We start from the raw sequence: 25,780 nt of genomic DNA, 5'->3' as shown, positions 1-25,780 counted from the left end.
AATCCAGATAAACACAGGGAGCACAACAACCCCACACGAGCAGTAAACCATTTGTTCCTATGTCGTTGAATCCCTGGCATGTACCATAAGTGCCAGGAAAGCAGAAGGGAATCTCTCAGAGTCCTGGTGTCTGTGTAGAATAGGCAGCAGTAGACAGAGCCTCTCCAGCACGCACATCAGTGGAAGATGAGAACATTACGCCCACAGCAATAGGCACACATAACAAGAAGCAATTAGTTTTCCAATATAATACTGCCATACAAAAGTCTGAAAAATGAGTTTAATCACAGAATATCATTGATGCAGCAAGTCTGCAACGCATACATTTAAAAAAGCGACCAACTCACAGTTTTCAGTATTTGCCACAACTGTGGTAGAACGGTTCTTACAAGAGGCATATGACAAGCAAAGGCATCAATGAGAGGCTTCTTAGCTTGCATTACAAAATCAGAACACTAGCAGAGATCCAGGCTGCGTTCGCCTCACCAAGGGCCCCATGAAAATGTAGAGTCTTGTAACGCTCATGGTGCTGTCCGATTATATGGTACTCGTGCCAAGTTCAGAGTTCATTACTGACTGGCCCCTTCCAGCCAGGACTATACCATAAATGAGAGAGACACACATGCCTTCCTGGTGTTGGAATTCTAGGCACTGCTGTTCTTGCCAGCATTGGCACCCATACGTTGGGGGTCTTGCGAGGGGTAATGGATGGGTCCTGGTGCCCTCATGAAGGGAGGAGGCGGTCCCATGCGGTGGAACATATGAGGCCCAAAACCTGGAAGAGAGAAAGAAACGTCATGACACTACACAAATCCAGTCTTACAAAACAATGCTTGCTGAACAAGCTACATACAAAGTCATAGGCCTTCGAAAAACACCACAAGGGCAAAAAGGGGAAAAAAAAGACACCAACGTTAAACACCACAATCTTGTTAGGGAGATTTTTCCACAGCTCTCTCATGGCTGGGCTGTGACTAGATCCATCCTACATGAAAAGCAGGGTATCCACCAAGACAGACCAAAACTGGGTAACGTAGCACAGCAGTTAGGCTTCACTCTTAGGGATGGGCTGGTAAAGTACAATTATTTACCAAATATAAACAATAAAATACTTCACACATAATATAAAAATACACATTTGCTATCATTATGATAAAAGGACAATCAGATAAATGATGTTATCTTGCATATAGTGCCTGCTGCCAGGAGGCTGAAGACCCAGCATCCAATGGATAACATTCAAGATCCTCACCATCACCCACCGCTGCCTTGACAATACCGCCCCGGGGTACCTGTCTGAGAGACTGTCCAGACCAGCCACGGCTAGGACCACTCGGTCTGCTTACACTAACCACCTATGTACTCCCAGATTCAAGCGTGTCAAAGCCAGTCTCCAGCTTCCCAGTCTCCGCAGCCATGCTGTGGAACTCCCTTCACCGAGTCTTGAAATTAGACCCCTCCTATACCGTGTTCTGTAAGAAACTGAAAACCTACCCATTTCATTAACAGCCCTTGTCCTGCTAACTGTTTGTAACATACTAAGCTGTAACCAGCGCCTAGACGCACTAAGGGTCTATACAAATGTATACATAAAATCAATCCACAAAGATGGCGAGTTTCCACACGGCCTCGAAAGGGAGCAGGAAGGGGGACAATCCTGCAACGGCAGGAGGCAAGGCACTATTACCAAAAACAGTTGAGGCCACGTAACAGCACAGTACTTACTTCCAAGCCAGGAAGCCTCCACACCTTAAGGAACTTTGGTCAGGAAGGGATACCACCACGAGAGAACGAGCAGGAAGCGAGGACAAAGGAGCAAAGGCCCACCCATTATGGCTCAACAGGGACACCCGTTAGCAGTAGTCCTCCAGGACTTTGGGTAGAGAACCAAGGAACGCACAGTGTCTCCCACTAATAATACATCCACTCAGAGGCTGGCCTAAGCCAGGCCTGCAAGCACATCACATGCAAGTAGACAAACGTTTTGGTGGCCAGCCAATTATGCTCATCTTGAAAGCCACGAAAAACACTGGACTATACACACATGACATACCAGGGAGTCTAGAGGACAGACCAGTTTAAACTAAAACTGAAGGTGATTTAGCAGGTTCAGGAGGAACCTGCATAAGCAAAAGTGCCATTTTAGCTATACCTCAGGGTCCACATAGATTGATGGCGCATAAAAAAATGGTTGGGAGCAGGGCTTAAAATATGTATTAGTACTCCAATGGCCGCCATACAGTTAAATTGGGCTACTAATGTTAATAAGTCCTGTACCGTGCACTGTTGCCTCTTGGCGCTCTGGCGGATCTGCAATGGAAGGAAGGTTGGGTTTTGTTAGTGGGATTGAGAGGGAGAAGAGCAAGAGAGCTTTGATGTGCTGTTGGCAGCTTCAGTTTGGAGAAACCGGTCCCTGAGCGTTGGTGTGTTTTCGGTTGGTAGACGCCACGTGGTGTTGAGGTAGAATTGTGTAGGGGTTGGTCTCATGTTGGGTCTCGGAAAGTGTGTGCGGTAGAGGTATTTATTTATTTTTTGACATTTGTAAAGCGCACCTAACCCTGATGCATCTAGGGGCTAGTTTTTGAAAGTACAGTAAAATAAAGTGCATGTATACATACATGCGTAGAAAGGTATAGCTAACAGTTCTGCTCAGAGTAATGTATACGGTTAAACAGTTCTGGGAGAGTAGATATTTCAGGCGAAATTGTAAGCGAGCATTACTTTAGCCGCTCGTGTTAAAAGCCAGGTTTTCAAGCTTTTATAGAAGGACCAAAATGAGGATTCAGATCTTAATGAAAAAGGTAGAGCGTTCCAGTGTTTGGCAGCTACCACTGGGAAACCTACTGCCCCCTGCTTTCTGTAGTTTGAATCTGGGTATATTGAGTAAATGGCTGAGAGCATGGGTTTGTTCGATTGTTTTTTGGTGAATTTGTTGGATAAGTGCTTAGGAGCTGAGTTGGATAGACATTTGCGTGTCAAAGAGGGTTTTGAATAGGATTTGATCGCTGACCGACAACCAGTGGGCATTCCCGCTCTACATGGTAATGTGTTTATTTTTTGGGATGTTAAGGGCTAATCTTAGAGCATTGTTTTGAATCACCTGAAGTTGTTTTATATTGCGGCTGTTAGTACCTGCAATACAGCTGTCTGGTGACAAGAAAAGTCTACAGGCATTGATGTGCTTTGAAGTGTAAGCTGCCGCAGATGCTGTGGCGTTGACTTGTCTGGTTAAGGTGAGAGCTGAATCAAGGTAAATGCCCAAGGTTTTTACTTCCTTGGAGACGTTGATGGTAACGCCATCAATGGCGAAGGATTTGAAGGAGTCGCATAGTTTGTTTAGACGGTTTTGTGAGCCCATTAGGAGTCATTCTGTTTTTTCATCATTTTAACAAAGGCCATGTTGGGCCATCCAAGCCTGGATGGTTTGGTAAATGTTGCTTAGTGATCGAGTACCAGTCCTATGTGTCTGTAATGTGTATTAGGATTTGGGTAGGGTCTGCATAGTTAGTGTAGGTGACACCCAAGTCATCAAGGTGGTCAAATAGAGGTTTGGTGAAAATATTGTAGAGTGTAGGAGAGACACAGGATCCTTGAGGAACTCCACAGGTGACAGGGACTGGCAATGCTACTGTGGGGTAGGCAAGAAGACCCTCAAAGTTCTGTTGGACTGTATCCACTGAATGGCTTTGGTTGAAAAGTGGGCCGCCAAGGAGAGGCGTTTGCAGAGTATATTGTGGTTGACTTAAGTCAAAGGCTGCTGAGAGGTCTATCAGGAGGAGTGGTGCTAAATTGCGGTTATCTTTGTTCTCGTCCATTTGTATTCTTAGATACAGGAACGCTGATTCAGTGCCATGCCCTGTACGGAAGCCTGATGGAGAAGGCCTAGGAGGTTGTTGACTTCCAGAATGTTTTGGATGTGCAGATAAGCTGCTCTGTCCAATATTTGAGGAGGAAAGGTACAGTTGTTATGGAGCAGTAGTTTGTAAGAATGTTAGGGCCGCAGGTAGGTTTCTTCAGTAAAGGGAGGACCCACGCATCTTGAGGTTAGTTGGGGCACTGCTCGTTTAAAATGAGGCCTTGATTAGGGTTGTGATGAAGGGGAAGGGGGTAAGTTCGGCAGCGCATTCTTTAATGAGCGAGGCCGGGAAGGCAAATCCAGCAGGTTGGACTCCTGGAAGCAGCCAAAAAATGAGCATCAAATCTCAGCAGAAAAAGGCACAACAGCAGGTTCAGGCAGCACGAAGGTATCTTTAATGTTTAAAGTGCATTAGAAAAGGGAAAAGCCTCGGTAACAGACGACGCGTTTCGCAGTATTCTGACCGCTTGTTCACATAGGTAGGAGGTAACACAGAAAAAGGACTTTTTATATGCTATACAAAACTCTATGGTACAATCATAGAGTTGCCCAAGTCTTGTGTCAGTGATAGTAGTAAGCGTCTGGCAGCCATATTGTAACATGCTAAAGTAGCACAGTGTTATATGCATTAGTAAAGCCAACTGGCCTCTGCAATCTCAAAACCTTAATAGTAACGTAATGCAATTAACAGTATTGGTAAACTATTGCACGGCTGCTGCAATTACATAAACTGAGGAAGAAAAAACGGGGCACGGGGGAGGTTTATGTGTTAATACACTTTGCTGTTATATATAGCGATGTAGATGACTAATCACTTGCTTTATGGGCTAGGACATAATGTAATGGCATTATTCCTCAACTCGGTTTCGTAATGCAGCAGCCGCTCACACCGTTATAAATGGCTGTCAGCAAAATGCCTTATTGTCACCACAGGACACCTTTATATATGGGCGCAACATTGTCTTGAGCTTGAAAATAATGTGCACAATAAACATAGCAGCAACAACTATTCTATATAGCAACAATACAAAGTGCAAGTGTCTAGCAGCAAATAATACTCTCAGTAGTAGTAATAAAGTGCATAGTGCTCTCCGTCCATGTATACACAAAGATAAGGGATGTAGCAAAATGGTATAACTTGTGTGTCATGGAACAGTGTAATTAATGCCCAAAGAGACGCGATAAAAAACAGTAAAGATGACATAATATCAGTATGTTAAAATTACTCTTATCTTTAAGCTAAAATTCATGGAATAAAAGGTATATGCATGGACTACTGGGGGATAGACAAAACGTTTTGTCAACATAAAAGTACTAAGTGCATGTAAACAATACTATTAATAATTAAAGTGCAAACGTGCATAGCAAGACTGCTATGGTAAAGTGCCTAGTGCTCCATATCAAGAGATGTTGTCAGTCATCATATGATGGGCTAAGTAAACAGGGATTATTTTGAGCAATGTCTGTATAGCCATCAAAACCGTAGCAGGCGTCCCAAAGGTGAATGGTGACAGTTACTGACAAAAGGGGCAAAAAAGTAAAGCACAAAAGAGTCAAAACCATTCTGTGTATAAAAGCTAATCATTATGATATTCACTTTAAAAACCCACCTAAAGATCATACTAAAAGCAATAGTCAATAAGAAAGGCTTCAGAATTTCATAAGAGAACAACCTATACGTTCAGAGAGAATAAAAAATTGGAATGAAATTCAGGGTAATGGAGACATACCGCTGGACATATGCAGGGTCATAAAAGGAGAAGAAAGAGGACCAGCAGTATATGGAAAATTCAAAAATATTTTGTGCCCAAAAACGTAGAGAGTTCTTCATCAAGATTATGGCCCCTGGGCCTTTTCGTCTCGAGATCCAGAATGGACCTCGTTTCCAATTGTCTCAGCAGTAGCTCCCAATTGCCACCCCTGGGTGATTTGGGCACTGACCCGATACCAAAGAAGGAAAATCCTCCAATTTTCTGCCATGTTTGGACTGAAAATGCAGAGCCATCGGATAATTAGGGTCTACATTTCTTATGGCTCTAATGTGTTGAAGCATTCTCAGCGTAAAATATATATCTATCTCAGGGTGTTCGATTATTCTTTTTTAATTCGATTTTCGACTGTAGTAGTGTGATTTTATCAAAGAGGGCTTTTTGTATATCTGTGCACCAGGCAGTGTATTTAAGACACGATTCTTGGCACTGGCAATTCTCCTCTGAACAAGAGTCCCAACAGCAACCCCAGACACATTTTTCAGCCTAGTCGGGCCTCATCAGTGAGGTGGAGCTGTGCCTCTCTAAGAACAGTGAGCAAGGGACCACGTCTTGATTCCCTAGGTAATTTAGGGTGAAACCCAAAGTTACTTAATATGCAAAACAAAGGGGGTTCTGGGAGTACATCTACCGGCACGAACACGGCCCATTGACCTGTTCTTGGGTGGACGGCCCCCGGGAGAGTCTCAACCAAGTCTTTAGCTCACTGTCCTTTTCACAGAGAAATATCCCTACATATCAGTCTTTGTCCTGCCCAGGGGCAGTCCAGCACCAAAATACACAGCTCCAGTTAATCCAGAGGACACAGCAAAATGCAGCTAATCAAGGGGGCAGAACAAAATTCAGTTAATCTAAAAGGGTGCACAACAAAATGCAGTTTGAAAATGGCGCACAGCAGGTGCAGTGTTCTCTGGCCAGGCTGGGCATAAAAGGCGTCTCGGGGCTACTGCCTCCAGTCACTTGGATTGGGTGAAATAGCAAAGGGCTGCCCAATCAGAGAGGCAGCAACCTCACAGTCTGATGTGCTCGCCACACGAGGAGGTGGTAGCCATTTTTAAATGGTCTTACTGCATATGGGAAACAATGGCCAATTCAGTGCTGCTAAAGAAGCACCTTTACAGTGACATGTTCCAATAAGTGAAGAAAAAGGTGGCAGGGCTCCAGAATGGATTCATTACAAAAGTAGCAGGTGTAGGGGGCGCTCGTTTCATGCCTTGCACATTTTTCAAAACAATCTTCCAGATTTTAGGAATGAGCTTCCCAAAAGCCCATAAGGACTTACCTTCAGTGTATGGTTGAGTTAAGTTCATAGTTTGAGGGCGAGTATGCAGAATGCTGAGTTTTTAGTGCGATTAGTTAGGAGTAATACATTTCCGACCCCCAACAATCCACCTAAGTGCAATATATTTCACAGCCCCAACAATCTACCCAAGTGCAATACAGTTCACAGCACCAACAATCTAACCAAGTGCAATACATTTCCTAGCCACAACAATCCACTTAATTGTGATTTATTTCCCACTCCCGACTGGTAAAAGTGGAAGCAAATCTTGCATAGACAAACCCTAAATCACAGCTCGAGTAGACCAGCCCTAAATCACAGCTGCCACAACACATTTTCAGGATGGTGAAATCACGCTGGAACGAAACTGTGGTGCTAAAAAAACACTTTTGTCCTGGTAGCCAAGTGGGCTACTAATGGCAGCACACCGGAAAAGTCAGAAATCTATGGAAGCCAGCAAAATGGTTAGGTCACACATACAGGTAGGGAGCCAGAATCCCCCCAAAAAACGACATTCTACTCCAGCATATTTCCGTCAATCAAAGCAATTACAACACACCATAGATTATTTTTAAAAACGTCAATTAAAAAGTCTTTAGACAAATAAAGTGCTTTCAAATGCAAAAACAGAACATCAAAACTGGAGAGCTGTCAAGTTTCCAGTGGCCATGCGTAATAAAGTAATTTAGTCCCATTTTACCCCCTATTTGGATTCTTGGACTTTTCCGATTGTAAATTAGAGAAACTAAGTGCCAGGATTCCAAGCAAAAAACAAAGCTGGGTGGCCTTCACACACATGGCCATGGGAACCTTGAGAGCTCAAACTGCAACTCACCATCTTCCTGGTAAATGGTCATTTTGCTGGCGTGTGGAACACAGCTAGTTAAGTGGTTCCTTACCTTTAAAAAAGATTCACGTGCTTGTCATGCTGCTGCCTAAACTAGTCACAATTAAGTACCTTAATTTGCAGCATGAGGCAGGTAGAGATTCACAATGCACTGTATTTTTTTGCCAGCTGATGACCAATCGCAAGATGACAGCTATATATAATCAGCATAGGAATTGGGCCAGCAATAGGACGAAGCGCTGCCAGAAAGCTGCCCTGTCCCGGACCCAGGGGCTTGCCCACGATACACATGGATCTCCTCTGAAGGCACGTTATCACAACCTGCACTTCAACGAACGGGCGACTTTCAGAAGAGTCTGCAGTGATGCTGAGTCTTCTGAAAGCGGTCGGGCTCAAAGCGCTAGTTGCTTGTGCGTGCGATAACTCAGCTTCAGAATAGAATACACCCAGCATGATCTGTCCTGAAGCAGAGTGTTCACCCACGTTTCAACAAGCAGACACATTCAGTAGACTCGGCACGGGAAACTGAATACAGAAACAGCCAAAGCCTAACATACTTGTTGCAGCTGTCCAATCTGGGATGTATTTCCTGCAACTTAGACACATGTGTCCCTTAGTATGAGTAGTGTGACCGATCGCACAGCAAGTAGAGCGCTCGCTTGACATCTGTGCAGAGCCTGCTGACGCAGGTTCGAATCCCGGCAGGGCCAAACTCCGCCTTTCATCCTTCCGAGGATGATAAATGAGCACCAGACACAGTGGGTAATAATAAACAGTGCTCAGATACCTGAGGGTTTGTAGCGCTATAGAAGTGCTAAATTATTATTATTAAAACTGCAGAGCCCAACTTCCATTATTCACTCAAAAGGATTCCTTACTGACTAACTACAAGACATTTTTCAATTTTAAAATTGTTTCCATTATGTTCCCATAATGCTCTTTGCTTTTATACAAATCGCCAGGATTGGGTTCTATGAAGAACAACAAGTTACTTACACCGGGTAACGTTCTTTCGACTGGATGGATGTTCCTCCCACGTATTCCTCATCTTTGACATGTGAAGTCCAGCTTCAGCTGCTTTTTTTTCGGCAGAGGGCGATGTGCGTTGATGGCGTCGAGTCGATGTCCCTCGAAGGCCTCCGCTGAGGGCGATGTCATCAAAGGGTGTATATACAGCTTACGCACTGCCCGTTGGCCTCAGTTCCGTTTTTCCCCTCCTTTTGCAGCAGAGATGCCCATAAATACGGGCTTGACAATACTCAGCCTTGGTGGAACGGAAGCTGAGCATGGGAAATTCTACAGAAGGGTAGGTTGGGAGGGCGATAAAGAATATGTGGGAGGAACATCCAGTCGAAAGAATGTTGCCAGGGGTAAGTAACTTGTTCTTCGAATGGATTGTGCCCTCCCACGTATTCCTCATCTTTGACAGACTCGCAAAGCAGTATTAAGATTGGAGGAGGGTGTAGAATTAGAATTTAAACATTTGAGGGCAGAGCAAAGTACTGCTTTGCCAAATGTACCATCCTAACCATGGGAAGCGTCCAGACAGTAATATTTTGTAAACGTGTGGATGGAAGTCCACGTTGCAGCCTCACAGATATTTCTAATTTGAACACCCCTGGTGGAATGAGCGCTCAAACCTTCAGGAGGGTCTTTACCTGCTAGTCTGCAGCATTCCGATATTGTGAAGGTTATCCACCTAGACAAAGTCTGTTTGGAAACAGCCTGACCTGGTTTGTGTCCTGTGTAACCGATAAAAAGTTGGTCATCCACTCTCAATTTTGACATTCTGGATATGTAAAGGTTTAGTGCTCTCATAGGGTCCAACCTTTGGAGTCTTTCCTCCTCCTTACCAGGATGAGGTGGAGGATAGAAGAAAGGCAAGACAATTTTGTGACCCAAATGAAAGTCTGAAGCGACTTTTGGCAAAAAGGAGGGTTTTACTTTCAGAACAACCCTGTCCTTGTGGAAGACTGTAAAGGGTAGTTTGCATGAAAGTGCCTGCAACCCGCTCACTCTGCGGGCTGATGTCAGAGCTATCAATAGTATTGTCGTAAGGGTTAATAACCTTAGCGGGCATGTATGCATAGGTCGAAAAGGAGCACACATTAGTAATTTCAAAACCTGATTGAGGTCCCAAAGTGGAACTTGGAAGGGAGATCGAGGGAACACATTAGTAAGCCCTTTTAGGAATTGAGTCACCATTGGTATTTTGAAGTAGTAGCATTACTCCGAAGAGCGCTTGAAGATCGATAGCGCTGCCAAATATCCTTTAATGGTGCCCATCTAAAGGCCCAAATTAGCTATTGATAGAAGGAAGGAAAGGACATCCAGGAGTTTTACACAGAAAAGGATCAATATTTTTTTCTTTGCACCAGTTGCAAAACGTACTCCAACGGCACAAAGATTTTGGTGCTGGTCTTCTGGCCGAACGCAACACCTCCGTCATGTCATCCGGGAGGTCCCAATAATTGTATCTCAGCCTTTCAGAAACCAACGTGAAGGTTGAGAGTTTTGACCTCTGGATGGAGAACCGGACCCTACAATCGCGGGAGAAGGTCCTCTCTTTGTGGAAGACGCATCGCAGGACAAATGGACATGTCTAGAAGGTACCACGTCCTCCTGGCCCAATCTTGAGCAAATAAGATCATGTGTTTCCCGAATCTTCTCAACCGCCCGATTACATGAGGAATGACGGGGACTGGAGGAAACGCGTACAGGAGTGGAAACTCCCAGTCCACCACGAACGTGTCTCCTAGAGCTCCTCTTGGAGGAAATTCCCTGGGGCAGTACAGTTTGCACTTCCTGTTGACACTGTCACGAACAGATCCACTTGAGGGGTTCCCCAAAAGGGTGAAGATCTCTTGAAGGACTTCCTGAGCTAGTTCCCACTCGTGAGAGACACTGCTCTGCCTGCTCAGAGCATCCGCCGCCGTGTTCTCCTCTCCGGCTACGTGACCTGCCGATAGGGAGATTCCTTCATGAATTTCCCAGAGCTGCATTGTCTCTCTGCACAGTGGTAGCGACCCTACACCTCTTGTTGAGGAGGTGCATGGCCACTGTGTTGTCCGTAATTATCAGGACATTCTTTCCCCAGATAGAGGGCAGGGAGGCCGTCAGCGCTAGTCTGATTGTCTTCAGCTCCAAAAGATTGATGTGTAGTTTGGACTTCGATGGAGATCAACAACTACTGATTGTCGGATCGTTGGCATGGGCTCCCCACCCTGTGAGCGAGGCATCCGACACTACTGCTCCGGCGTTGGTTGCCAAAAAGGTTCCCCCTTCAGAACATTTTCCTTGCAGGCCCCCCACAGAAGATCCTGCGAGACCCTGAATGGAACCTGAAGTCGGTCCTACATCTTTCCTGAGAATTGGGACCACTGTTCTTAAAGCCCAATGAAGGATCTCATTCTAAGGTGGGCCCTTTGGCACCAGAAAAATGTAGGATGCCATGAGGCCGAGCAACGTCAGAAAATCGAAGGCCGGTAGACTGTGGGCATTTGAAATGTGGTCATCATCTGAAGAATGTATTGAGCCCTCACCTCGGGTGGGCGAGCTCTATCCCACGGATGTAGCTAGAACAGCTCTGATGTACTGGAGCTTTTGGGAAGGTGTCATATGGGACTTCTTGTAATTGAGGGAGAAGCCCAGTCTGTGGAGAGAGTGGCAGGTAATGTTGAGATGATCCAGGACTTGTTCGGGAGACCGCTGTTGGGAAAGATTTCCATTTCATGTGTAATTTTTCCTCCAGTTGTGAACCCCCCCACCACCCTCCAACGTTTTGCTGCATTTAAATACCATAGTCTGACTTTACCAGGAGTACAGCCTTCTGCTACACTCCCCTGGACTTTTTGTTCACTTTATTATGGGGAACTGACATGCCCTTAAAGACAGTCAGTACTGGGAGACTTTGTTTCCCTTAGTCCTGGCTAATGTTGTAACTTTTCTGCAACATGTTACAAGTGCCTTACTTTTATCTTAATCTGTCCACCACACTCCGCTATATCCAATTGTATCACTCCCGAATGTATGTATTCTGAATATATGCCACCCTGACACCTGTATCTTTGCTCAAATGTTTGACTTGACTCCGGCGGTCCAACCTATAATCCGGTCCTGCCACAATCTGGTATGCCCCTTCATCGGACCGCTCTGTAACCTGGTCCTCACCATCTACGGTACTGTATTGTACTCTTGTCACTCTGTATGTTCCATCTTCTGTAAACTTGCTGTTCTTAAAGACTAAGTGCCCAGTTATCTTAGGGTCCGGCTGCGGTATATAAATAAACAAACTAAACTTTCAGTACAATACGCTTGCATCCTCTAGTCATTTCAAAGGGCCATAGGCGCTCTCAAGGGATTTTTCAAAGAAGTGTGGATGTGCCTTGGACAGGGGTGGTGGCAGCTTATCTTTTCATGTATTTTTAACCCGTTCTTGCCATGCAAACCGTGTTTAGCACAAATAGGTGGCCTGGCTCCAAAATGGCCATGCCACAAAGTTCTTTGTCCTGTCCTTTGGCCATCTTGCTCCTTCACCTTCCCCAGGTCGAGTCGACCCGGGTCAGTCCTTATTTGGGCATGCATTTTCCCCATGAGGCACTCATCTTTCGCTAGCTTCTGCATGCCTTGTAGGAGCGCCCCCAGGATGTGGGATGGACTGTCTAGTTGCAATTTACATTCTGGGTGCCAGAGAGTCTGGTTGGCTCTGAATGCTTGGGACCACTGTGGTCCGCAAGAGGGCCTACGTATGGTGTGCTGTAAGTGAGCAGATCTTCCATTGGTTCCTCTTCGTTTTGGCGCAAAGGAGATTCTGGATAAGAGAAGGCCCCAAACAGCCATACCATGTCGATCTCTGAAGATCTCACTGAACGAAGATTAGGCTCCAAGTATACTCAAACTACGAAGCTGAGGAACCGCTGGTGACCCGCTGGAAGGTTTGGCACCCTGAGCCCGCTGGACCCCTCTGCATCCCCTCTGCATCTGATCGAACTAAAAGGTCCGTGAAGATGCTTCGAACCATTGGAATAGTGGGACTAACTATTCTCGGCACCTTCATCAAACCCTGCAAGTAAGCCTTCTCGGAAGTGTCCCTGGGCCAACCAGTGGGATGACCAGCTTGCGCAGGATCGTTGCTCTGTCTCCGCCGCCATTTCGAGGAGGCCCTCGAAACTTGGTATCCCGTAAACTCTGTGTTCACGGCACTCTCAAGCCGAATTTCATACACTTTCCGTTCCCAGGTCTGGAGTAAAGCGAGAGAGAGATTGAACCGGAGTACACACGGTTACCGTGTCACCCAGCTGTGGTGACAAACTTTGCAGGTGCCCTGCTGCTGTGCCCCTCTTGGCCCTGAAGCCTGCTGCAGTGAAACTGGCCTGATCCATCCACCGGGAGCGGAAAAAGCACCACTGGCCCATTTGAGAATCAACGCTGTAGCTTCGCCGCTGAAAGACGCAGAAATTGCCGCATGTGAACTTGCAACCGAAGTGGACTTGACTGCCGAAGGTTTGGTCCGGAGTGCGCCAAGGGGCGGTGAGTAACAACGACCCTTAACGGTGGCCCATAGCGTATCCATCCATTTTTACGCACCATTGGCCCCTGAGGGACCCTCTCCTTTCCACTGCTAGTGGGAACTAGCAAACTATTCCCAACTCTTGTAACCTGTTCTGCCCTGCTGGGGAGACCCTCCTCGAATAGTGAGAACCTATTCTGCATCACCTCACCCGCCTTCCTGAGCTGCTACAGACCGGCAAGAGACCCCGTTTTCGCCCATCTGCACTACCGCGTGCAGGAACATTGCAAGTACATTTGAGCAATAGGTTCCCCTCTTCTTAGGGACTGGACTGCCTTCGTTAGGATTGCGAATTCTGCAGTACTGCCTAATGACTTTGCACTACCTGCTTCCTTCCCTTTTCTAGGTTGTGGACCCATTTCGTGCATTTAGCCCTTTAGGCCACTTGGTATTGTATATATGTATTACGATAGGATTGTGTTGGCTTCTTAGTATTACTGCGATTATTACAGTGTGTTGAACTTCAAAGACCTTGAATAAATGTATTGTATTTAATATATACTCCTGACTGGGAGTGATTTGTAAGTGTCATTTACTCTGTGTGCTCAATGAGGTCTTTCAGTCACGCTCACCCCTCCTGAGACCTAGTCTTGACCGCCGCCAATACTACCTTAATTGGTCTAGCTTGTCCAGGAGGTTTCCCTGTTCCAAGAAACGAGGCTGGCCTTCTGAACCTCTGCACACAAGGTCAGAGTTCAGAAATCCATTTTAACAAACGCGCCCTGATCTGCCAATCGTCCAGGTAGGGGTAGACGTGAATCCCCCCCCTTCCTCTCCGGAGGTTTGCTGCCACTACTGCCATTAGTTTGGTGAAAACCCTCGGGCGGAGGTCAGCCCAAACGGCAGAACTCGAAATTGAAAATAAGAACCACAAACCTCAGGTATTTTCTGTGCTTGAGATAGATTGGCACATGAAAATAAGCATCCTGAAAGTCCAATGACACCAACCAATCCTGTAATTGGAGGGCCTGAAGAATCTGTGAGCATCTTGAACTTGTCCTTCCTGAGGAAAAGTATTTCTAGTCCAGGATGGGTCTCAGTCCTCCATCCTTTTTGGGAATCAATAAATATGAGGAGTCCCATCCCTTGTTCCTCTCTGCTACAGGTACTAGTTCTATAGCACCTTTTTTTTTGTTTATTGATTTAGCTGATATACATCAACTTTACAATATTTTTTTATCGAACTTCCAATAAATTAATAATCATAAAAATAATTAATAAAAGATATAAAATAACACAAGATAATCTGCAATATTCAAAAACAACAAATGGTTGAGTACTTGCCAGATGTTAACTTCATCAACACTTAAGTCTAAACCATAACCATTTCATCAAACAATCCATCAGATATATTATGTAGCAATTACAAGGATCACAAGAGAGCAGATAGGGATTGCTTCTTTTCACTTAGTACAATGACGCAGAACATGTTATCCAATATAACCTTTGTTACTAATATAAAAAGTACTAGGTGGTCATATTCCAGTCCTCAATTGGGCCCTTCCAAGTTATACTATTAAATTTAAAGCATGCAGAAAACCAATAGCTCCGAGTCTTACTGCTGTGAGTAATGGACAAAAAAATCATCTGCTACAATAGGTCTGGTGACACTTCTCGATGACCTTCAGTGACGTTTCAAGTATTATTCTCACTGCCATTAGGACAGCACACTCAACCAACAGATGTCTTAAAGTTTCTTTCTGCAAAGGGTTTTTACAAAATCGACAAACATTTGCTGACGGTGCAACTATTTTACGTTTCGCCTGGACATCTTTGGTTGACCACAGATTAAATCTGAGTCGAAGAAAATTCAGGCTGAGCGTAATTGAAGGGTACTTCACAATCTATGATTGTGGAACACCATCTTTTATGTGAAAATGGATGCTCATTAAAGTCTCGATAGGATTTACATTTGGCTATTGTATTAATCCAATCCCACTGAAAGTTTGGTCTTTACTCTCACCAGGTTTTGGATTAGGTCAATCAGTGTAACATCTGCACTAAAGCCTGTGTTACAGTTGCACGCCACCTACTTATAAATTGATCTCTTGAGGTAAAAATATTAAAAAAAACTGGACAAAACACCCATTACCATGGATGACTGGAGTGCAAGAAGACACTTCATAAAAAGCTCCATCATTTGCCATATATAACGTGCATTAATCACAATTCATGCTTAATCCACGCCAGCAGGATACAGTTGGGAAGATGTAAAATGCACCACCAAAACATACCCTCCAACTTAAGCTATACTTTTTCAGGAATCATGGGCTTTGTTTGCGAGGCAACTAGAAGAACAGGCGATACCTTTTGCCAGTAAAGTGTAATGACAGGAGCCATTGTAAACTTGCCGTATTCAGCCTGTATAATAATCGCTTGGGAAACAGACGTGGCTAGTTGGATCTTTAAAGTTTCTATATAAACCTCAGCATCACCATTATCCGCGATGGCAATTCCCAAATAAGTATAGCGATAGACACACTCCAATTCTGTATCCTGCAAAACCCATCTAGGTCTTTTGTTCTTTCATATTCTGCTAATGTTGCACATCATTACTCTGGTCTTGTGGAGATTTATAGTTAGAAGATTTTTCTCAACATATATTGCCAAGGCATCCAATAATTTTTGCAGCCCCTGCAACGTTTTAGAAATGAAAACCAGATTGTCTGCGTAAAGTTTTATTAACCAACTTTGGAGCGTCAGCAATAATGTTCTGAAATGCAACACCAGCGTCAGAGATCAGTAATTAAAGAGGGCAGAGGCAAGGGTAGAACCTTGCCTCAGCCCTCTGTGTGTCAATCGATGACGTTAAATTCCCATCCAAAGACATTCTCACTTGAACGCTGGTGCCATTATGCAAGTCTCTAAGGCAACTATGTAAGAGGGACACCCAGCACAAATCAGTTTATCAAGCAGAATTTGCCTAGAAACTGAGTCGAATGCAGCACGCAGGTCAACAAACACAAAATACAGTGGCTGCTGCAGAATTGTGAAATGATAGATGTTATTGTGAGTAAATTCATGGACGTGCCCATGCCGGCAATATAACCCATCTGAAAAGGGCCATGTTTGGAATGATTAATCGCCCAGTTGTTAAAGTCACGCAGTATAAACCGTGAAAAGATTTTTCCTGGTGCATCCAACAGGGCGATCGGCCTATAATTGGATGGACAGAACCGATCGACCCTCTTGAAAATGGGAACAATGACTGAACGCCTCCATGAATCAAGAATTGTATTGGCATTTATAATTTGGATAAAGATGTTAGAGAATCTTGGCCCATAATTGCGGGTGCTGTTTAAACATAGTTATTTAGCCCATCGGGGCCAGGCGCCCTGGAACTGCTTGACTTAGTAATGTAGGACAGAATGTCCTCTTCGAGCACATGAAGCCGAGCATACCTAGATGGCACCAGAGTGGTGTAGCGAACAAGGGCACACGGATAAGCATACATTTTCGAGTAGTATGCAATCCATTAATTTTCATTCACCCCATTCATCTGAACAGGCATTTGTTTTGTGTGCTTGGCTACCTTGATCAAAGACCAAATTTACGCTGCATTCTTAATAGAGATAGCTTCAAGCATTGTCTCCCCATCACGATGATAATATTTGAGCTTGATGGGATCTTAGCCAATTTCTATATTTAATTCAATGCGTGAATGGTCTCAATTTTTTCAAGAGGTGGTAACTTGGAGGCAGCTATTTGCCTACGAAGCACAGCTTTCCTTCTTTGCACTTCATGGTCGTATTCATGTCTAGGTTTGAAATAGGTATGAGTAGGAGTACTTGAGTGTAGCTTATATAATTGTAGGACGGCTGTGTACAATTCTCCCACCCAAATAAAATCCAAATAGTTTCTCACAATGCTTTTTATTAAGAGAGGTTAAGGCATGCTCATTCCAGCGAAACCTCTTTCTAGCATTATTCATGGTCAAACATGGTAGAAAGTTCCTAGTCCCAGTATTCAATGCTGGGCACTTATGTGACCATCCTAGAGTTAGCATGTCAATGAGGCGTTTGGAATTGTAGCTTTGGCTGCCCTCCTGGGCCTTTTTGAAGAGCTGTGTTGAGAAAAGTAATTGTTTTTGTTGTGTGCCCTTTGTCCCCTGTTCTCCCGCTTCCCTTCCGTGTCTTTCCCCTCCTTCCTGCCGCCCGCCCGGCAACCCGTTCACCCACCGATTGGCTCTCTGCTCTCCGTTGCCGAGGGTAGTGTGCAGCTGTAGGCCACGCTCGCCATTTCTGACTGATTTGAATAACTGTAATACCACTATTACCGCCAACCAGTCGCTCGCATGGACCGACCATCATGCCATCCTCTTCTCCATCCCAAGAAACACCCTTACGCAAGACAAATCAATAGCCCCTCCTAGATCGTCCAGAAATACTAGATATTACAGCCTCTAAGCTACTCCCACTATTGAAACCTATCCTACAGGTGGTCACAGACACCAATCCAACCGAAGACCCCACGCATTTGGTTAACTCTACAATACCACCATTCTAAATGCCATTGACAAAATAGCACCTATAAAACTTTGTAAAACTAAACCCCTTGCCCATCTAAATATTTGGTACACACCACACTTGAGAACACTACGAAAAAAGAGCAGCCGAAACAACCTGGAAAAACCTCCCCTTACCCCTTAACAAAGAAAAGTTCCTTTCAGCGGCAGCAGCTTACAAATCTGTTATCGTCCTAGCCAAGTCGGATTCCTATAATGATCGTATTCAGAACGCAAAATCCAACACTAGGGAACTGTTCACCATACATAGAGAGCTTGAATCACCTACACCACCGCCTAGCTGAACTAAGGACGCCACCTGGTGTCAGAATATCCAGAAAGCATTATCAGATAAAATTGGACTACAATGAAAAATGTAGTCCAAAAAGGCGAACCTAACCAACAATCTTCTTTCACCTGTAGCACCTACACTGCCGACTGACCACTGCAAACTATTCAAATTCACCCTACTTAGCGTCAAAGAAGTTGAAGAAATTCTTCTCAGCCTAAAACCCTCCAGATGTATGGGCGACATTTGCCCTGCACCCATCATAAAAGAGACAGCAAAGGAGATCGCCCCCTTCATTACTTCAATAATCAACGCCACCTTCAAGTCCAACACCATTCCCGCCAACCTTAAGGATGCATGGGTTATGCCTCTCCTTAAGAAACCCACCTTGAACCCAAACACGACAAACTACAGGCCAATCACCATGGTACACTTCCTCCTGAAGATCATTGACAGAACAGCCTACCTGCAAATCCAGAGACACCTAGAAAACAGCAACCTGCTAAGACTACGACAATCTGGATTCCAACCTTGCCCTCCTCCTCTTCCTAGACCTATCAGCGGCATTTGACCTCGTTGACCATAAAACCCTCTCCAACCACCTCTCCTCAGCAGCACACTTCTCTAATGATGGCATTGCATGGATTCAATCATTCCTGAGCAATAGAACGACCAGAGTATTTGCACCAACAGCCACGACTTCTCCATCGACAGTCACTTGTGGAGTCCCACAAGGCTCATGTGTCTCCCCAACACTCTACAACATTTTCACAAAAACACTATTCGACATACTTGACCAACTCGGCATTTCATATAGTAACTACACTGACGACACAAGTCCTCATCCACTTCACAGGTAACCATGACACAGACACACAACGACTCATCTCATCATAGCATAGCGTCACTGTGCTAAAGTTGAACCTAGAAAGCCTGCCTAATAGTGACTGTTATTTGAATTTAGAAAGTGTTCCCAACAACAAGTGTGCCTAATAGCGTCACTATGCCAAAGTTTGAACTTCGAAAGTGTGCCTAATAGCGAAACTCTGGTATAGTTGAAGCTGGAAAGTGTGCCCAATAGCGTCACTGTGCTAAAGATTAGTGGATGGAGTGGACATCTCTGTATTTCCTATTTATGCTATGTATATGCTATGTACCTCTATCCCTGTGTTATCTGTATCACGTTTACCCTATCCATCCTGTCGCTTTATATACATGCCGCTATGTACGCCCCCTGTCCTGCTCTCGTGCTTGGTCGCAAGCGCTTTACTAATAACCACCATATCACACTATTACGCTTACTCTCTCCTATACACCATCATTCAACTAGAACACAGCTATGCTACGACACATTCGGCCTAGCTGTTCTCATACTAACATGACCCCACGAACACCTCATAATCCTAATAAAACAGCTAGCTGAGCACATACCGGCTAGCTTAAGCGTCTCCTCAGGCATAGCGCAGCCTGGGTGTCCACCCTCTACACTGAACTGAACCCGCAGCACCACAACTACTGCTAAGAAGCGGCTATCATGCAACAACCACACCAGCTGCACACATATCCGGTGTGCCCACGCACCATACAACACTCACTCTCTCTCTCTCTACTGACTTGAACTGCAGTTCCCGAGGATGTTCAACCTACCAGCGCTTTGAGATCATACCAATGATACATAAGGCGCTATATAAATGCCAAGTAACATAACATCCAAGCTTGGATGGCACAACATGGCCTCTGCCTTAACAACGACAAGACTGAGCTTCTCCTAGTAGAAGGCACCAAAGCAAAAAAATTAAACTGGACAACAAATTCAACACCTTCAACAATGACGGCAATAACATCAAAGTCTCAAAAGACGTCAAAACACTAGGTATGTACATCGACTCTACTCTCTCATTAGGAAGACAAATCAATGCCACAGCGTCCACCACTGCTTATACATGCAAGTTAAATCAATGACTGCAGACCCTTCCTGACACCAGCCAATTGTATCACCCTGGCCAGAGCATTGGTACTAACCAAATAGATTATTGTAATGCGCTATACTTAGGCACAAGTCAATATAAGTTGCGCAAACTTCAAATGTACCAAAACAAAGCACTCAAAGCAGCCACCAACTTCCAGAGAAAGCTACACATCTCGGAACTGAGGCGCAATATTGATTGGCTCTCAATTAATCAAAGAGTGAAGCTTAAAGGAATGGTTCGGTAAAAATGTTTTATTGCCCCTACGGGTCGGCCATGTGTTTTTAAGCCTAAGTCGCTCGATTTTAGAAAAATGTCCTATGGACCTTACCCGAGTTTTCGTCCATTAAACGCACGCGAAAACAGGCATCAGGGAGCTGCCATTTTGTGATAATCCTATCATTTCCCCCCCATCGCCCTGGCTGACCTGCTTTTGCGGCACTAAATCATATCCCCCGCCCCTGAGCCTGTCATCAGCAGACGCGTACCGCCCATTTCACAACGCCAAAGCACGTCTCGTGTCAACATTCGCTGCGCTTCAGCTAATGACGTGTCACCATGGAAATGGCAGGACGCCTCTTTCCTCAATAAGTATAAACAGACAGTTTCACAATGCACAGCAGCAGATTTTCGATTCCATTCCTCTCTCTGTGTTACTTTGAGTATTCTGTGACTCGTTTCTGTGCTCTGGTCAGCTACCTTTGTTGCTTGTAGCCTGTGTGAACAGATACCAGTACCACCGCTATAAATTATTTTAGTTTGTTTAACACACAATGGCTACAATAATGCCCTACATGTACGAGCCCGAGTATACCGAGGAGGAACTACTGGAAAGGGAAACGCGTGAAAACTATGGGGCTTCGGACGGCAGTTGGGAGGACGATTCAACAGCTGAAGAGCCTGGACCTAGTCGCATGGACGGTGTTTCCACCTGGTGCACATGCAATCAGTGCGAGCTTATACAAACCGAGGACAAGAACTGCTGCTGCTGTGAAAACTTGGGATGCGTGGCCTACATTTCGGAAGGCGAGCCATGACGCAATGCATCACCGAGCTGCCAGACTTCAGGGCAGCCTGCCTCACACGGTCCGTGTTGAGGATAATGATGGTGCTTATGCACGAACTTCGCACAACTGTTGGTCCTCGTAATCCGAGTAACGAGTAAGTATACTCTGCTTGTCATGCCACTCCTATTTCATGGTCTTCTACTATAGCCAAAATGACATATACATATCATTGTAACGCATGAAAGTCATTCAATAGTGTGCAGTGTTTAGATAGCATTTGTCCGAGCAGAATGCCATTAGTTACAAGAATTGCCATTGACAACAAATGTTTATTAAACTTATCTTGTTCATTTAAAAATAGTTTGTATCAATCTTTTTCACAGGTGGTACCGGCTGGTGGCCTATCTTTCCTTTACATGGTGGCTTCACGGGAGGCTTGGACACCGCGTTCGGAGAGTAATACCCGCCTGTGCCGTTCGTGCTATAAGAGAAACGTTCCCGAGTGACAGCGGTCAGTACAGGGGATTTTCTCTCGCTGTGCTGCAACCTGACCTGTACAATGTGTAAAGTCTTGTATTTTTGTGCCATCAAAAAAAGATACAAAATAAAACACCACATATATTTTAACAACGGTTGTTTCGATTTTTTAAATGAATCAAGTGTGTCTCCATTCAAGGATGGATGTCAGACATCTGTGCTCCGAATGGGTGAAGGTCAGGTCGCTGTGAAGCAGGGTGGTCACTACCTAAGCTAACATAATATATTCTCAATAATGCATGCACTAAATAACACTTGTTCAAAGTCTTTCAGTCGGTTATGTCTCTATAAAAGTCACTCATATCTATACTATCAATCAACATTGGATTATACAGGCCTTAGGTTAAGGGTCTTGACCACTATAATACACTGTTTGAAGTGTGGGTCTGTGCTCACAAGAATCTCCGGTATGTGGCATTTGTTATTGATAGGCAACGATATACTGCAGTAGGGGTCTAATGTTAGTTGGGGATCTGCTAGGTGGGCATCATGGCGTGGTCAGTGGTCTGGCACATGAAGAGAATACCTTGCAGGGACACAGGGTCAGAATGGCAGTAAGTTTCCACTGGCGAGGGTGCGTGGACAAGGACACGTTTGTGGAGATGAACGAGCTATGTGCTTAGTTCAGGCTGGTTCACATGCAGGACAGTGATCTCAAAGGAAGAGTGATGTGTTACATTTATTAGCTGTTGCAAATACCTCTGGAGTTTTCAAGTCAGAGTGGGAACGAGGGTGGGGGCCATGTGCTCTGCGCAGTGAGGCCTGGTCACCAAGATGGAGTGGAAAGGGGGGTACAAAAATGAATGCCCCGTGTCCTGCTCAGTGGTCCCATCTACGCGAATGTCAACCAAAGTTAACATCACATAACGGCAAGGGGTGAACCCACTACTGGAGGCACTTGGTCCGAGTTTCTATTGAGAAGTAAAGGATGAGAGGGGCCTGATGGCCCCTCGCTCCCACACACTTGCCTGCATGCCCACCGGCCCATCCATCCCACCCCCCTCTATCAAAGGCGGTTCGCACCCAGGGATGAGCGCTGCCATGAGGGGCTGTCATGGGCGCAAACGGCCAAAGTGCCAAACAGCATGTACACTTCAAAAGGTATCCCACGCCCAGGGGCCATCGCTCACATGGCCGCCTCAAACCCTGTGTCTCCAGGCAGGCCTCCCCTGAGGCAGGCCGCCCCCCTGCAATCCACATAAGTGTGTCTCCATTCAGCAGTCTTCCTGTGCCTTATCTGCACGCCCCAAGCCCATCCATCCCACCCCCCTCTATCAAAGGCGGTTCGCACCCGGGGATGAGTGCTGCCATGGGGGGCTGTCACAGGCGCAAACGGCCAAGGTGCCAAACAGCATGTACACTTCAAAAGGTATCCCACGCCCAGGGGCCATCGCTCACATGGCCTCCTCAGACCCAGTGTCTCCAGGCAGGCCTCCCCTGAGGCAGGCCGCCCCCCTGCAAACCACATAATACCACGACATACACATGTCATTCATTCATTCATTCACAAACACACCCCTGTTTCTAATACTTTATGAACCACTTGATATGTCTTATGAGAACATCTTTGTGCTTTGCAAGTCAACTCCTGAACCTTCTCCCTGAAAAGCACTGAGATCTATGCTAATCTGCTTGCCGTCGTGCCATCTGTGACCGCTTCAAGCAAACTCGTCAGTGTGCTACCTGTGGCCATCTACCTGTTCTCCTGCAACATACTGCTCGGCCTGCTGAATCCAACTGTTTGTTGGTCAAGGTAAGGCCATGTATCCTAGTCATATTTCGGTCATTTTTTACATTTCTATCTATTTGCGATTACAGTACCCAATAGTGCTGTGGTCATTGGTCTCACTGCTATTGACTTGAGTTTCAACTGTTATGCTATCAATAGATTTATTTATTTTCATCTGTGTCAATTGTCATAGAATTGCATCCTTCGAGGGTCCAGTCTATAATGTAAGCATGTTTCCTTTTCGTGCAAGACAGAACATCCAAGGGACGAGTCACATGTTCAGAGTTTAGTCACATCATTTAAAACATTTCTGTAACTTATGCAAATACTAAGCCGCACATGATGAACTGGTATAGTTCCGGCGACCAAAACAAACCTTGCATTGAACATGGTATGGTTCATTTACTTTATGACATTTTTATTCATCAAGGTTTTAGAATAATCTTGATATTTACTTTTCAGAATTTTCAACAATGCCTGCCTGTTCGATTAGCGGTTGCCCTTCGAAGACCCATGCTAAATCTGAAGGCACTACAATGCATGTATTCCCGAAAACTGTTGATCGAATAAGAGAATGGGTCAGACATTGTGGATATCCACTGGATGAGCTGGAAAGTAGAGTCCAACAAGTCTTAGAGGACAAGAGGGGTGATCGATCACGCATCTGCAGCCGGCACTTTTCCTCGAACATGTACGCCACATCTTGGGTAACAAAGAAGAATAAACGGCGAACGACACGAAAATTGCTCGCAAACGCTATTCCAACTCTATTCGTCCACATTCCGCCACTGGTGAGTCAAGTGTCCGGATTTAGCTTTAGGCCTTGCGGTAGTGTGTAGGTATCCGAATGGATTAATTGATATTTTAGGTGTTGTGTCCCTTGTAATACTCCCTTGTAATACGTTCGATATTGATATGAGTGTATAGCTTTTTGAATAATGACATTTATCAATAAATTATTTTTGATTTTATAACCCCCAAAGGAAATCTATTTATGGGCACAGGGAACTGTACTATATTGCGCATTTTCAATAGCATTATTCTCAAGTATTCTGTCGGTTTACATGGCAATTTTTTAATAGTTGCATTTCATTATCAAACAATAATTTACCTTTACAACTGCTGGACTATCCACTGAATCTGAAGCAAGAACATTCTACATCCGTGCCGTGCCCGCAGTTATCAACCACTTCTAGCGCGTATCAGGTAATCATACTTGGCTATTCCGCTACAGACTTTTTATGCATGTCAAGTAATAGTTTTTATGTATCGTGTGATTATTCTACCAATTGTTTGGTAAGTGCTTTCCAATTGATATACAACTTAGTTGTCGTCCCCTGGTGTTTGTTTTCAGTTATAATTAGTGTTATCCATACTAATGCAAGTACTGTCTTTCAGGGAGATGCTGAAGTGTCCACCACATTGACAACAGCCTTAGATGTTCTTCAGCAGCACGAGGTATGGATACTGACTGCTCAATCGACCGTGATCTACAGGACTGGAACACTTGTCGTTTGTTCTACACCATGTTTCATTCGTGGTTAGCCATTGATATGTACCTGTGCGGTTGACCCCATGTCTGTGTTGTGTTTTCAATATTGTTATCCTTACTAATGCAAATACTATGTTTCAGGCAGTTGTTGATGCGTCAACCCACGCACTTGATGCAGAGCCTGACATTCAAGTAATTCCAGGGGAAGCGGGACCATGCGGATACGAATCGGCGCAACAGCTTTCGGAACAACATCCATAGATCTTCTTCAGCAGCACGAGGTATGGATACTGACAGCTCCATCGAGCGTGATCATAGACCGTGATTCCATTTGCTATACTTTCTTCCCTATTAACGCAAGTACTGTGTTTCAGGGAGACGATGGAGCTTCCACTACAATCACAAGATCCCATTTAGATGATGCAGATGTAAAGAAATCGGAGAAATAAGTCGATTAAATCTGATCATATTTAAATATTCCTTGATTCTTTTAGACAATGCACCATTTGTGGTCATCTCTTTATATGTACCTGTGCCGTCGACCCCAAGTGTGTGTTATGTTAACAATATTGAAAACCATACTAACGCAAGTACTGTGTTTCAGGGAGTTGCTGATGCCTCCTCTTCAATACAATCATTCGTGGCAGTCCATGCAGAGCCAGAGGTATGGATACTGACAGCTCCATCGAACTAGGTCATCAGAGCTCGAATACTTGTCGTTTGATTGTTCCACAAAATGTTTAAATCGTGTTTGGCTATTGAGATGTACCTGTGTGTTCGTCCTCACATGTGTTTTATGCTAACAATATTTTGATACATAGTAATGAAAATACTATGTTTCAGGGAGTCGATGAGCCTCATTCTGTGCTGTCTATGCGGATACAGAAAATATAGTCGTTGCAGGGCAAGAGGAAGGGGAGGCATGCGGATAC

General features: G+C 44.8%; 1 protein-coding gene across 1 annotated transcript in view; it reads right to left on the bottom strand.

Moving 5' to 3' along the window:
- Positions 1–262: 262 nt before the first annotated feature.
- RBM22 (RNA binding motif protein 22) overlaps positions 263–25,780 on the bottom strand; it is a 124,495-nt gene continuing 98,977 nt past the window's right edge. The window contains exon 11 of the mRNA XM_069654036.1: positions 263–775. Within this exon, the coding sequence (XP_069510137.1) occupies positions 645–775 (131 nt within the window). The 3' untranslated portion in view covers positions 263–644. The remainder of the gene's footprint in view (positions 776–25,780) is intronic.

Source organism: Ambystoma mexicanum, chromosome 3q (genome assembly GCF_040938575.1).
Source record: "Ambystoma mexicanum isolate Mex_15411 chromosome 3q, UKY_AmexF1_1, whole genome shotgun sequence".
Taxonomy (NCBI): Eukaryota; Metazoa; Chordata; class Amphibia; order Caudata; family Ambystomatidae; genus Ambystoma; species Ambystoma mexicanum.
Note: the sequence above shows the minus strand (reverse complement) of the source record. Positions and strands in the feature narration are given on the sequence as shown.